Source organism: Euprymna scolopes, chromosome 10, assembly GCF_053919585.1.
Source record: "Euprymna scolopes isolate OS-2025 chromosome 10, ASM5391958v1, whole genome shotgun sequence".
Taxonomy (NCBI): domain Eukaryota; kingdom Metazoa; phylum Mollusca; class Cephalopoda; order Sepiida; family Sepiolidae; genus Euprymna; species Euprymna scolopes.
The window spans coordinates 69020821-69036575 of record NC_136491.1 but is presented as its reverse complement, the minus strand read 5'-3'; the positions used below and the strand labels follow the sequence as shown (position 1 = coordinate 69036575).

General features: G+C 31.2%; 2 protein-coding genes across 2 annotated transcripts in view; one reads left to right on the top strand and one right to left on the bottom strand.

The window, feature by feature from the left end:
• LOC145286066 (ubiquitin-conjugating enzyme E2 Q1-like) overlaps window positions 1-10075 on the top strand; it is a 63913-nt gene extending 53838 nt beyond the window's left edge. Inside the window, exons 5-12 of the mRNA XM_080134739.1 lie at window positions 666-762; window positions 855-939; window positions 1085-1145; window positions 3010-3100; window positions 6133-6240; window positions 6333-6428; window positions 8382-8448; window positions 8694-10075. Coding sequence (XP_079990865.1) covers window positions 666-762; window positions 855-939; window positions 1085-1145; window positions 3010-3100; window positions 6133-6240; window positions 6333-6428; window positions 8382-8448; window positions 8694-8725 — 637 coding nt within the window. The 3' untranslated portion in view covers window positions 8726-10075. The remainder of the gene's footprint in view (window positions 1-665; window positions 763-854; window positions 940-1084; window positions 1146-3009; window positions 3101-6132; window positions 6241-6332; window positions 6429-8381; window positions 8449-8693) is intronic.
• Window positions 10076-11003: 928 nt separating this feature from the next.
• LOC145286070 (U7 snRNA-associated Sm-like protein LSm11) overlaps window positions 11004-15755 on the bottom strand; it is a 61281-nt gene continuing 56529 nt past the window's right edge. Inside the window, exons 4-5 of the mRNA XM_080134742.1 lie at window positions 11710-11778; window positions 11004-11398 (exon numbers count right to left, since the gene is read on the bottom strand). Coding sequence (XP_079990868.1) covers window positions 11096-11398; window positions 11710-11778 — 372 coding nt within the window. The 3' untranslated portion in view covers window positions 11004-11095. The remainder of the gene's footprint in view (window positions 11399-11709; window positions 11779-15755) is intronic.

Genomic DNA, 15755 nt, shown 5'->3' with positions numbered 1-15755 from the left:
TATGACAACAATAGCCATAATGGTGAGGTTTTGTCGATTGTCGAGAACTCGTGATCCAACAGCCAGGGTTAATTTGGATTACTTATGTCTGAATACCTTGTGTTGTAAGTGACAAGAATCCATTTGGCAAACTGTGGTTCTACTCCTTGGATCAGCTTGGGTTCTTGCTTATGTATCAGTATTTAACAGGTACTCAGCTCTGGTTTCTGATTTGTTGAAATCAGATCTCAGTCAAAATTATTTAGCCAACCAAAATTGAGTATTTTACATAAATTGTTTTTTCTGCTTCTGTTGTGTTAATTCTTCTCTGCTGCTGTTACTTTCGTTGTTTTTGTTTGCCGAGAACAATGTTCTGTCAGTAAGGTGTTATCTATTAGGAGCAAAACTTAATAATTCAGAATGCGATCTTACAAATGATTGTGTAAGTCTAATTAGGCATTATTTTTTGGTTTTATAAATGTTATATTAAAAGCAAATATAAAGGCCAAAAAATCTGAGGACACTGATTTGATAAGTAGTTGTGTTACCTTGACAACACTAAAATATACTTTTGTAGTAGTCCTGTTGGAATTGAGTTTATTAATATTGTTTCGTTGAAACTAAATCAAAGTTTAAAGATTAACAAACGTCCATTAAATTTTTCTTGTTTTAATATTTTTGTTTAGCGAAACAAAAAGTAAAGAAGACATCGATGGCATAGATGCTGGTAATTTGGTTGTTCTTGAGAAATTGAAGCAGAATCAAAGACAAGATTATCTCAAGGTTTGTTGAATTCTTTTTAGATGTAAAATTTTTCGAGAATTTTTTCAAATTATACCCTTTCAGAATCTGACATTAATTTAAATTTTTTCCAGGGCAATGTATGTGGATCCGTGCAGGCAACAGACAGGTTGATGAAAGAATTAAGAGAAATATTCCGATCAGAAAGCTATAAGAAGGGTTATTATTTTAATGTTATATATTTAAAAAATTTATTGAAATTTCAAATGAACACTTTTATTCATATTGGATTTAATGTCTTCTTGGTCGTATTTTGATAAACTACCTTTGGTAAATATAAATCAAGTTTTCTTTTCTCTTTCAGCAATCTATACAATAGATCTAGTCAGTGAATGTTTGTATGAATGGAATGTTAAATTGTTCAAGTAAGTTACTTTTTGTTTTTTACTCATAAAAATTTTTTAAAATCTAAATTTATATATATACTAGCATTTCAGCCTGGCGTTGCCCGGGTGTTTAGATGTGTATGTTGAGCAAAAAAAAAAAAAGTGGTAGTAGGAAGGCAGGCATGAACCCGTCCTGCAAAGGAGGAAAAAAATGGGGAAAAAAACGTGATGTCTTTGCTGTTACAACCACCACCAAACCGGAAGTGACTTATGTTTAAATTAAAGCTAGACAATCAAAAGGAGAGGATGATTTTCAAAAATATTGACAAAAAAGACACCCCCTTCTCTAGAAAAGTGCCTAGTTTAGGGTGAAGAAATTAATGTTTTCAGCCAATTTTTCGATATTTATCGTCTAAAAGATCGAACTTCAAAATGATACTGATGTTGTGAAAATTCGTCACCTCTGTCAAAAGTTTTAGGCAGACATGCAAACATATATACATACATACATTTATATATTAGTAACTAAAAATGTTCGACCAAACCAATTAAAAAGCTCTCTGAATATACATTTCTGTAAAATTTCAAAAATTGTCTGAGTAATTTGGTAGAGACCACAGAGGTCAAATTTTTTTAAACTTTGACCCTAATTATGACCCCTTAACATTTATTGTTTGGGGCTCAAATCAAGTTATTAAGTTAGATCCATGTCCAAGGAAGCTATATCTAAGCTTCCAAGTTTTTAGACCCAAAATTGTTGGAGGAGTTTGGTAGTTCTCAAAGGTCAATTGTAGACTGAAAATTGACAGTTATTGCGTAGGAAAATGTACACAGACACACACTTATATATTTATTTATTTTTATTTATTTTTTTTTTCAGAACGATTTTATTGTACTGTCAAAAATCATTTTTATTAACAAATAGAATGGGATTATTTGGACTACTGTTCCCATCTTATATGATATGTTTTGGCCTCCAATTTGAAATGGAATTTTCAAACAATCTCTCTCTGTCTGCTATGTCTGTGTAGAAGTCTTAATTGTATTTTTAATATTTTCCATATTGAGGATCAAATCATCAACATCCAGCAAACTGTCACTTGGAACTAATTATTACTTAACAGTTTATGTCATGGATTTATGTGGTTACCCCCATGAATTAGTGTTCTACACGAAATTCCAGATTGTTTGCCGAGATTGGTATAAACAGTTTGACAATACTCACCTGAAGAAGGTCGGAGGTTGTATTGGCTAAAATGTTGAGAATAACATCCAAGATGAGAATAGTCTGAATGATACTCAATCCCCATCTAAAAATTTTTAAAATATAACAGATCTAATCAAAAATATTATTACATTATAAAGTTCTATAAAGTAATTTTGTTTTAGATGTAAACTTTTGGCATTTAGTCAGTTTTGCACGACCGTTGATGATCTGTACCTGCAAAGTTAAATCATTTTCTTTAACGCCAAAGAAATCGACCCACATTCCGATTGATTTCTCCATTTCATGCCATTTACTTGCATTGTGTAATCTTGAAGATATTGATACACTGATTTAGTTAAATGTAATCTAAAGCTCTTTATTTTATTAAAATGTTTTTGAATTTTTATGACAGCTTATTAAGGATGCTAACATTTTATTGCTTAGAATCTTGGCTAAAAAGGAAGCAATTAGAATTATTATAGCATGAAATTGGTGATAACTTTTCCATTACTAGGAAATTCAATGTTTAAGTTTTTTTTTTAATCTGAATTTTGTTGTCTGGAATTTTAATTTATCAAAGTGAAATTGAATAAATGTTTTGTATTACTTTCCATAGTTGAATCCGTATATTTTTTATTTTATGAAACTATTAATTTTCTTTACTGTCACAATAATATAATTTTCTTTTTATTGTAGAGTTGATCAAGATAGCCCATTATATGCAGATCTTGTCACTTTCAAGGAAAAAGAGGGCAGAGATCATATACTATTGAATTTCACTTTCAAAGTAAATTAGATTTCTTTTTTGTATTTTATTAATTTTGTTCAAAATTTATTGTATACTTAGATTAATGTATTTAAAATGAATCTTTTCTTAAATTAATATCTACTTAAGTGAAATATCATTTTGAAAACAAGATATTTTGAAATTCTTTTACTTGCATTGTGTAATCTTGAAGATATTGATACACTGATTTAGTTAAATGTAATCTAAAGGTCTTTATTTTATTAAAATGTTTTTGAATTTTTATGACAGCTTATTAAGGATACTAACATTCTATTGCTTAGAATCTTGGCTAAAAAGGAAGCAATTAGAATTATGTAAGTAATAAGTTCTGAAGCTGTTTTATAAAAAGGCTCCATTGTAGTAAAGAAAAAGTGAAAAGTGACTATGAAGAATTTTTTTTTTTTTTAGCAATTTCATTTATCCAGTTCATTGTCTTAAAGAATTACGTAATGCAATATTATGAAATCTTAGCCATTTATTCACTTCTTGTTAATTAAAAAGTCTGTGGATTTTGTTTGTTCCTATGCATGATGTCATCATTTTGTGACATCATCCATTAAAACAGAGTTGGGGATAACTGTACACAGTTGATGATGTCAAAAGAACAAAAACTTAATGAGATAATGATGAGGAAAAGATTCTTCATCCTGTTTTATCTAGATGAACTCTGATCAAAAGGGTCACAGGTCATCTACTAAGAACTGTTCAAACTCTTGAGAGTAGTATACTATTAAAACTTATTTTGCTAATCACTTTGCACACTTCTCATCTGTACATAAAACTTTTAGATGATGGAAGGAAAGGAAAATGACAATAACAATATTAAAAAACAATAAATTAAATTGAATTAATGATTGTTTTTGAAATAATGTTCATTTTGTGACATCATCTATTTTCAAATAAATAAGATGTAAAGGAAGGGGGGGAAACAGTATAATGATATCACAAAGGTTTCATAAATATATATAACTGCTAGCTGTTACTAATATATATATATATATATATATATATATATATGTGTGTATATATATATATATACTAGACTACCCGTGACCCGTTGGGTAAGTGTTATATTAGCTATGGAATTCATGTATGAGCGTGACACTTGTAATGTAAAAAAAATAGATTTTTTTTTTTGATATAACAAACATTTCTATGAAAGTATATTAAAATGAAAAATCAGACGGATCACTCAAACAAACAAAAAAAATCCTCCTTGTTTGTGTAAAGTTACCTATTTTTCTGAATAATCGCTCAAAAATCGAAAATTAAACACGATTTTCCTACGACTCAAATGCCGACGAAAGTCATTTAGCAGCCAAAATGCACATAAACCTACCGATGAGAAATATAAGAATGAAAAACCCATATTGGAATCCTTCAACCAAATTATAGAAACTTAAAATCTAAAAAAAAAAATAATTAATAAAACCTGAAGTAAAAAATAGAACCTAAATAAATAAAATAAATAAAACTAATATTGAAACAGATTAATAAATGTGTCAATAAATTTACCGTTTTCACACAACTATTTTGTATCTAGAAATGTAAATAAAAAAAGGAGGAGGGAAGGAAAAGGGACGGATAGAGAGTAGTAGTAATCTTGGCTGTACTACAATTGTTCTTATGTTTGTCAACGAGTTAAAGTTGTTTAGTTGTATGAAAATAGCGACAGTATAGTTTTAATAAAGAATAGTTGCAAAACACCCCCACTCTTCCCCCCATGTTAAATAATAATTTTGAAATTAGAACGTTAATATTTCAGAGCACAGGTCAAAATCTGCAAAAGAAGTGATTTGTATTTATTTGTTTACGTTGTTATGGGTTAATGTTTATGCGCGCATGCGCAACTGGATGTCGTAAACCAAATAGTGGGTTACATCATTCGTTACAAGGTCATTTAAGTTTTATAATTATATATATATAACAGCTAAATACAGACCAAAAAGCATAATGAATTTAAAAAATGAAAATAAAAGGTTAGCTAACCAGGTTTTGTTCCTCACTTATCAAAGCTAAATCGAGGAAAATATGATTTAAAACAAACAAAAAAAGTCATGACTATGGCGGGGGTAGGGAAAACAAACAAACAAAAAAACCCAAGTAAATGGGAGGGGGGGATTACATAGACTAAATTAAGTCCTGGATTTTCTTTTTGCTTGCAAAGGGAAGGTCTCAATGATTTAAAAAGAGTCTCTAAAATTTTCAAATGATAGGGAGAGTGCGACTTACTAAGGATCGTAAATATGTCAGCACTGAAATTCGTGGCACACGCATGGTTATTTATAAGATGGTCGCAAATCGCAGAACCATACGCATATCACAAAGATAAGATTTTCGTTTGAAACAGCATGTGCCTTCAAAGATTCGTTATGCAAATTTTTCACCCTCGGATGTTCTGAGTAATATGTATGGGTCTGCGATTTGCGACCATCTTATAAATAACCATGCGTGTGCCACGAATTTCAGTGCTGACATGTTTACGATCCTTAGTAAGTCGCACTCTCCCTATCATTTGAAAATTTTAGAGACTTTTTTTATTAGGTCATCGAGACCTTCTCTTTGCAAGCAAAAAGAAAATCTTCTAGGACTTAATTTAGTCTCTATGTAATTTTTCTTGTTAATTTCTGTTTTTTTTTTCCTACTCCCCGCCATATTCATGCCTTTTTGTTTGTTTGTTTTAAATCGTATTTTCCTCAATTTAGCTTTGATAAGTGAGGAACGAAACCTAGTTAGTTAACCTTTATTTGCATTTTTTATTTTTTAAATTCATTAAGCTTTTTGTCTATATTTAGCCGTTATAAAATTCTGTACCCCCGGAAAATTTTCATATATATAAAATACTATGCTTGTAGACATATATATTTGTTTGAAAACAGGAGCTTTAATAATATAACAATACTGACCCAATGGCCCATAGGTGGCCTAGAATAATAATGAAAGGATTTTTTAGTTTTTTTTATTTTTTATTTTATTTTTTTAGTTTAATGCACTATTTTCAAATGCGCTTGTAATATTTTTCTTCTTATTAGGACACATTTCCATTTGATCCTCCTTTTGTTCGAGTCATCAATCCTGTCATCTCTGGTGGATATGTGCTCAGTGGAGGTGCCATTTGTATGGAACTCCTTACAAAGCAGGTACTTCATCATTTGGAATTGCTATTATTTTGTTCATTTTGAAATTTATCTTTTTAAAGATTTTACATATTCTTTTTGTATTTACCTTTCAGGGTTGGAGTAGTGCCTACAGTATAGAATCAGTAATATTACAAATAGCTGCAACTTTGGTGAAAGGAAAGGCACGAATAAACTTCTCTGCTTCTAAAGTAAGTAATTCATATATATTTAAAAATTTTTAATTGACTCGTGTTTGGATAAAGTGAATTATTCTCATCTTAATAATTATATGTTCATTTACAATGTTGTCATAAGTTTGGAACATCCAATGCATATTATTAAAAAGACAAAAATGTTTAAAATTCAAGATTTTTTATTAAAGAAAAAAAAAATGAATAACCAAGTAACAACATAAAAAAATTCTTATAAAATGAAAAAAAAAAAAAAACCAAACACTGCACATAACACTGGTAAAAATTAAAACAAAAAAAAATTCTATACTTCTTTTTTTTTTTTTTTAAAACAAGGAAGTCACCACTTATCAAGACTCGGAGGCCACTTGGGGATAAGGGTTATTGGGTGTACAGTAATCAATGGGATAGTATCGTAGTAATTGTTAGTAATGGAGATCTGATAAAGTGTCTTAAGGCGGGGGGAGGGTCATCAGGAACTTGTTTATGTTGGACTTGAAGACATCCAAGTTGTAGTCAGGTGGGAAAGAGGCAAATGGAAGAGAGTTCCACAGGCATGCAGTTCTAAGAAAGAAGCTTTGTTCATGGAATCTACGTTTTGATTTAGGCACAGATAAAGTGAGGAAAATTACTGACAGTGGTTTCAGCTAGACGGGTGTTTTTCGTGAAAGATTGGCAAGGGGGGAGACCAAAGATTGGAGCTCAGATGAGCGCTTCCCATGAAAATAACGATAAAACGACAGGCTCGCAACGTCCCTTCTGTGGAAGACAGGTTGCAAGGAAGAGAAAAGGGCATCCCCCACTAGGCTACAAAGTCTATTTTGTACTCTGTCAAGGCAGGATAGGCTGTTTTTAGCAGCTCCTGCCCAGATATGGCAGCAGTACTCCATCCTTGGACGTGATTGGCTTTTATATAGATAGAGAATTGAATTAGCAATGAGATATCTACTGGAGCGGTAGGATCCCACTATTTTCCCAGCGACCTTAGCCACAAATTTGATGTATGTGTTCCATTTCAGATCAGGAGTAAAGGTCAATTCTAGAAGCTTGTTAAAACATGGAGCCTCCCCAAGATGAGAGCCATCCATTTCAATTGATGCCAGATGGGGATCAGAGCGTTGATGATGTAAAAATAGAAGCTTGGTTTTTGGCCACCTCTTCCCCCATCGTACCACACGCTCAAGATCAGAGGAGAGAGAATCAGAGAGAACTTTGTCATTTACACAAAATAAAGATGGAAATGTTCTGAATTTGCAAACCATTCTTCCAGTTTAGACCTAGAATCGTCCAAATGAATTCCTGCTGACACTAAAGAAACATAACTGTAGTCTTTACATTGTTCATATCCCCTTGTGGATAGACAGGATTCCCAAGCAATAGCATCCCCAAAACAATTCTCAACCAAAAAAAAAAGCCCTCGGATATCACTTATTATCTATGAACAAACAAACTTTATCTTTTTAGGATCTTTTAAGCAAACTTATTGGCAATTCTTTCAATAAATGGCAAGCATAATTTCCAAATTAGGTCTTGTGTAATGACTGATGAAATAACGCCCTCCCCCCGGTTTAAATAAAAAATTCAGTTTGACATTTTGTACAGGTTTCCAAATTTGATAAAATGCTTCTGAAGAGGAACAAAGGTTACATTAGATGAAACATGAATGTAACAACCAAGATGAGATTAGTATTCTGAATAATCCAAAGCTATTTCTTGTCATAAGACAATCTGATATATTGCTATTTGATTAAGGCTAGCCGATTTTTTTTTTCTTTCAGAAGCGTCAGATTAAGCCTTTCAGGAAAAAATTTGGCAATTTTATTTTTGTATATTGACTAGCTGATAACCATCTGAGATCTGCACAATTTGTTCATTGTTCCTGAGAATTAGTTTAAAAATATACATTTGTTTTCAAATCTATCTGCATTGTTACAATTAATTTGTTGATTGATGTATTTTTTTTCTTTTTAGACTCAATATAGCTTGGCAAGAGCTCAACAAACATTCAAGTCCTTGGTGCAAATTCATGAGAAAAATGGTAAGCTAATTCATTAATTTTTTTTTTTTTTTTTTTTTTTTGACATTTCTGCATGGATGACCTAACTAGTAGATTGTATATAACTGTAAGAAATGTTCTATATTTCTTCTAGATCAATATTGAATGAATTTGTAAAAGTAATTTGACATAAAATTCTTGTAAAATTTATACTTCAATTTAATTAAAAAAAAAAAAAAAAAATTTACATGTTATTTGTATTTAATTATATTTTCTTCTAATTTTAGGATGGTTTACACCACCAAAGCAAGATGGTTAATTCAATGGATCTGTGTAGTTGAAGTGCAAGATTTAATCTTTCTTTTTAAAATATTTTTTTTTATCATTTTGGGATTTATCATAAACTTTGTCCCCAGAATGCTACCACCACTACCATGGGTATGAGTGTAAAGCCAAGTACTGATCCTCCCCTACTTAACTGCTGCTTCTTTAAACATAATCATTTAAAATATTAAAAAAAAAATCATGGCAGACTTTAAAGTAATGGAGGGGGAAAAAAGCAGTAAAAGAAAAAAGAAAAGTGGGGCAGGGAACATGAGGAGAAGAAGCAGCGATAAAGGGGAAAAAATGGCCCCTTCCTCTAAAAAAAAAAAAAAAAAAATCACCATTAACACTCACTTTGTACAGATGCACCAAACACTGCTAACGTTATTCACACCAAACACAATGACTGCAGAACTTGAAGACTTTCCTGGCTGTTGATCTGCACAGTCAGTTATCATGAAACCTTCTTGTGCAGACAATACCTTTCAAGCATGGAAAGAGACACATTTTAAAGGAAATATTTTCCAGAATTCTTTTTGTCAAAAATGATAGGTGGGGAAAAAAAAAAAAAAAAAAAAAATCGTTTAAGAATTTTTTTTTTTTTTTTAATTAAATTTCAAATTTAGACCCCCCCCCCTCACAGCAGAATTTGATGGTCATGGGTTAATCTTTCCTGCTTGATTAAATTTATTTTAATATCCAGTCCTATATCATCCTATCTATATAAATGACTTTGTAATGGTTAAGGGTAACTGTGGGACTGGACACCAGCATCCCACTGCTTTCCAGCTCATTTGTTTTGACATGAAAGACAAAAGTTTCCTGCTCGTCATGTTATTAAATGTAAAGAAATAAAAACAAAAGACCCACCAATTTTTTTTATATGAAAAACCTGAAACAAAGTTGAACAAAAACAGCCTTACCAGTTAGGAAAGACCGATTTTTCTTTGTTTCAGTTTCACTTAGATTTTTAATTCAGTTTTACGTGATTATAGCAGCAGTAACATTTCCTGAACTGAAAAGCCATTATTGGCATGGGAATAAGTTTTAGTTTTTTTTTTTTTTTTTTTTTAAATTCAGCCTTAAGTTTCATATCTCCATTTTATTTAATTTTTTTTTTTTCCTCATTGGCTGCTAAAAATGCTCTTGTCTCTAAATAAAATTGTAATTCTTTCACTGATCAAATGTTCTTTTCTTAAACTGGTATCTATTCATGCATAGCTTTTGATAACAAATGTTTGAAGACCACCACAATCAAGTGAATTATCTCCAATGGATTCATACATTTGATGGAATGCTTGAAATGAAGTTAAGCAAATAAACTGGGATTGAAAACATTAAAAAACGTTTACTTGTTGAATTTCATTTTCAGTTTTTTCTTTCCATTGTCTCATTTACCGACTAAAACTATTCCTTAACTCTTGTTATTAAAATAATTTTGTTCAATTTTTTTTTTCAATTTGAATACATCTATGGTTGGTAAAAATAATGAAGTTATGTTGCTAAGGTAATTTTTATCTTGAAGTTATATATGCAGAAATGTGAAACAAGTTTGTTTCCAAACTATTTTTTGTATGAGAAAAAAAAATGATTTAGAAATTAAACTTTGCCCGGTTGTAAAATACACTTAACTATGATATTTTAATTTGTCTAGATTTCGTATACATTATGATATTTTAATTTGTCTAGATTTTGTATACATTATTATTTCAAAAGTAAAAAAAAAAAAAAAAAAAAAATATTCGAGTGCCATCAGCTAGAATTGAAACTGAAAGCAAAACTGTAGCATTCAAAGCTAGTGACGTTACCACTGTACCAACATGACACACATATTAACTAATCAAAAATAAACTAAGATGAATGTATAAAACATAACGATTTTTTTTTTCAATTTCGCTCTCTTAAAAAATATTTTAACTGGTTAAAGATTCATAAAAGAACGGTCCATAAAAAATCCAATCATTTGGTGCCCCTAGCGCCGCTTTGCTACTTTTAGTTTCAGAAGAGATAGATTTTGAAAATATGGAAACAGACAGTTTTATAAATTAAATTTGTCTCAGTCTATTGACAATTTTAGCTCCATAATGTCAAGAAAGATCTACTCCCCCTCTCTATAAAAAAAGGGTTTATTCACATGAAATCAGAAAGCAATTTAATATTTGAAGAGAAATAGTAAGTAATTTGCTAATGAAAACATCACGTGCACAAGTTCATTAGCAACACAACATGCACGTAGATGTGATGTTAATTGAAGAAAAACAAACGCCCAATAATAAAAATAAAATTATTTTATTTGAATGTTATTTATCTAATAACCTTGCAATAAATATAAATTGTAAGATACATTTTTCTCTATAAAATCTTTCTAGTCTACAATGGAAATGGACACAACATTGTCACCTCTGATAAAAAGTTGATTGACATGTCGGTAACAAACTTTGGTTTTCAGTCTATTGTATACCAAACATGGTTCGATCACTGATGAGAGACAGTGTTTACTAAAACGTTGCGGTTCTTCATCCTGTTTTAAGACCTCAATATTTTTCCCTAACCGAACTTGCCAAGAACTTTTATCTTTTTCTGTCAAATCCATTGGTGTGTAACTTTCGGATTCTGAATTTTCTTCATCTGTATTAGGAGGACTGTCTGATGGAATAACAGGAACCATCTTTAAAATATAAAAAATAAGTGTTGTAATTTTTTTGACAAGTTTGTTGAATTTTTAGAAAACAAACACCTTATTTTTTTTTATAATCTGATGATAAATCGTTTAACATGATGGGCTTCATTTACATGACTATCAAAACATTTCACATTATTTTCACTATCATAATAAAAATTACAACATTTAAATGAAGATGTCTAATTATAACTTAGTCGATATAATTTTAGAATTTCTTTTGCAATGATTAGAATTAAGGATTCTTTGTTTTCTTTCCTAACTTTTGTAATGAGAAAAGTTTTAAATGGAATAATTACCACAATCTGTTTCTTGTTCTGTTTTGGAAAGATTGGTTTTCGGTAGGTTTCATCCACATCTATCATGGCCTGGAAGAATACAGAAACATAACTTTTTAAAGAATATTAAAATCTATCCATCAACAACTAGTTGATGCATCTATAAAAAGAAAAATATATAGAATAATGTAAGTTTTATTCCTACTCCCTCATTTGTCTTATTCAAAGGGACTAACTTGTTAATACATGTAACATCTTATTTGCTGGTTTTGCAGTTGTAGCTTTATCCTTTCTTAGCCAGATGATATTAGATTTCACGCATAACATTAAAATAATATCTGGTTGCAGTTCCTTACTGGATACTACTTTTGAATAATCATTAGAAAATCTCAACTACCACCGGATCCAAAAAGATTTTTATCTCCAGGTATAGCTCTTTTGTCTTTTGTTTAGAGGTAACATCCCCCCCCCCTCCAACAAATTGATTCTTGTTCTAATGAGTTGTTTTTTGGGAACATTGGACATGTTGTGGTTTGTCATTATACACTAAACAGATCAGATTGCTTTATGTCTTCCATCTAGCAAGATTACTTATAGATAGAAGTAGGTCACATTTAGAACAGATTAAAATAACTCAACTTGAATGCATCCATCTGTCAAATCTTGTTCAAAGATCTTTCCAATGCCACTTCCCAGTTTGTCTATTGGGCTTGTTTATTGCTGTGCACCTTTTGTTCTTCTCAAATGAAAATGTCTTGGTGCTCTTCACAAGTAATTTTTGATCACCACTGTTTTTCATTCTTTTCTAATTCTTGTCTCCGTTTGAAAGTCTACACCAAGCTCAACATCTTCATTTCTTTGAGAAACAGCTGAATTGCTAGAACAGTAGGTATTGGTAGCAATGTACATCTTGTGATTCCAACCTAAAATAAGTTTGTTGAATATTTTGTGAACCACATGAAGAATTTTTCAAAATGCCTAACCTATTGGATATTTTGTCTGTAAAATTTGTAGGCATATCAATCTGTGAACATTAACCAAATGATGTCTAAATTTTTTTTAGTTTTAACTTTTTGAATAGTTTCCCCCAGATTGTTCCCATGCTAAAAAAATATCAACTATTCCAGAAATAACGTTCTTCTGTACATAAGTATTGTTTTTGAGAAGCTATTTAGTGTTGATACCAAAACTGAAAAGAAAGAAAAACTTTTCTTGTACCTTGAAGTGAAATAGCTTGATAACTTTTGAACTTTGTTATTTTACTCCATCAGCTTTTAACCAATTGTCACTGATTTTTCTATGCCAAATTTAAGATAGCATGGAACCATTTATGAACATAATATCAGTAGCCAAATTAATCCATAACACAATTTTAAATTAGAACTTGTCCACATAGCAAAAAGAAAATAATTATTTCTAACATTAATCAATAATTTAGTTATTTTGAGTTTCATTAGTAAATATCGAATCTATAAAAGTACCATTGTCACCAAAGTTACTATACAAATGGCAATTGGTTGACATAATAGGTTCATAAATGTAATTAACTACCATTATCCTAGCTATTAGGTTGTTTTTGTTTTATGGCATATCAACCCTTTTCAGGTTATTTAATGCCAAAGGCAGTTATTTTGAAAAAAAAATTTTTCATAGAATATATATTTTTTCAAGTCTGTTTCTATTTAACCCATAGTTGGGACCCTAACAGGTATTACCACTCCGGGTTAGAGTGGCTCTGGGGACAATGGCAATTAAAGGGTGGCTCCACACTCCCCAAAACCCGCAAGCTGGGGCCTCACCATCGGTAATAGTTTAAGGTCATATCCAGGACTGGTGCAAAAACAATATCGTTTTCTCACGTTACTTTTATATATGATTTCTGAATTGATGTATAGATGTTATATCATTTTGAAGTGCGTTTTTCACTCTATGGAATTGTTATTTGTTACCATTCTCAATCTCTTCATTCACTTTTTGCAGGCTTTGTGACAGCATGGACAAAATTCAAATCTGCAAGATTTTCTTGTTCCAGTTAAAACTAGGCTGAAAAGGTGTCAAGACAGATTGTGATATCAATGATGCGTTTGGCTCAGGAACCACTTACAAACGTGTGGCACAACAGTGTTTCAAGAAATTTTGCAATGGTGACAAGAACCTTGAAGATGAAGACTGTCGTGGTCAGCTAACTGCGGTTGAGAACGAACATTTGAAAGCCTTAACTGAAGCCGATCCTCGCAAAACCACATGAGAAGTTGTTGAACTCTTGGTTAACCACTCAAGTCATTCGCTATTTAAAGCAAATAAGGAAGTACAAAAAAAGTTGGATAAATGGGTGCCGCATGAATTGAATGCCAATCAAAAAAAATTGTTGTTTTAAAGTGTCTTCTGCGCAATAAAAATGGCCCATTTCTGGAGTGGAGTGTGACGTGTGATGAGAAGTGGATCCTTTACGACAACCGACGACGGCACAGTGGTTGGATGCCAGAGAAGCTCCACAACACTTTCCGAAGCCAAAAATGCACAAAAAAAAAAAAAAAAAAAAAGTTATAGTGACTATTTCACAGCTTCTTGAATCTGGGCGAAACAATTACGGTGGAGAATTGCTGCTGACAAAATGATGAAATGCACCAGAAGCTCCAATGTATGTGCCTGAGATTGGTCAATAGGAAGGGACCAAATGCTTGCCCATATGTTGTTCAATTGACCATAAGAGACTGCCTTATCCGCCATATTCACCAGACCTCTCGCCCATCGATTATCACTTTTTCAAGTATCTCAACAACTTCATGCACAAAAAATGCTCCAAAGGCTGAGATGATGCCGAATCAGCCTTCAATAACTTCATCGCTTCCAAAACTCTGGATTTCTATGCTAATAAGATGAATAAATTTGTTTCTCGGCAAAAATGTGTAGATTCTTATGGTTCTTATTTCGATTAATAAAGTAAAGTTTATTATGAAAGGAGTTATGATCTTTTAAATTGAACATCAAAAAACGACATTATTTACCTCTATCATATTGCAAACAACTCAGATATGAACCAAAAATACTTAAAGAAAAAACTGCAAACTTCTTTTTTTTAATTTTAAACCTACAACTTTCTGAAAGACATACATCTTGACACACACTAACATTTTTGTGATTAAATTAAAAATATATTAAGTAAAATAATTTTTAGATTATAAAACAATTTCACAAAATGTTTTTGCTGGGACATTCGCTTTAGAAGTTTAATAAAAATAAAGTTAAGGAGCTATTTGATTTTTCACTGGTTTTCAGTAGAATAATTGATGCTCTAGTGAAATATGACTGTTAAAAATAAAATAACAGGAAAATTTATTCATATACTAACTTATACCAAAAATTACGGAAAATTATTGAGTAAAATTTTAATAAAATTAATTTAGAATTATTAATTTGTATTACTTACAAACTCCAGACATTTGTGTTGAACCAGTGTGATGTAGATTATCTCCCTTCTTGTAATATGAACCTGCCATACAGTCTTGTTCAGAGTTTGCTTTTTTGTTCAATTTTAGAAATATTAACTTAACATTTTCAAATTTTTTTTTTTATACATAGGCATCACCATTTATCAAGGCGAAGAGGTCACTCGAGGATAAAGGCTAAAGAGTGTACAGTAGGCAATTGGACAATATAGTAATTGTTAGTAATGGAAATTCGGTAAATTTGTTAACTTATATGGAACGGCTCATCAAAAACTTGAAGACAACCATATTGTAGTCAGCTGGAAAGCAGGAAGACAATTCCACAGGCGTGCAGTTTTAAGAAAGAAGCTTTGTTATGGAATCTACATTTAGGTACAGATAAAAAGTGGGGGGAATTATTGATAGTGTTTTCTGCTAGACGGGTGTTTCTTGTGAAAGTTTTGCGAGGGGGGGGCATGAATTGGAGCTCAGTCGAGCACTTGCCATGAAAATAACTATAAAGCAGAGACAAACTTGCAACATCTCTTCTGTGAGAAAGAGGTTGCAGGAAAGAGAACAGGACATCTCCTACGAGTCTATGAAGTCTATTTTGCACTCTATCAAGAAAGGATAAGTCCT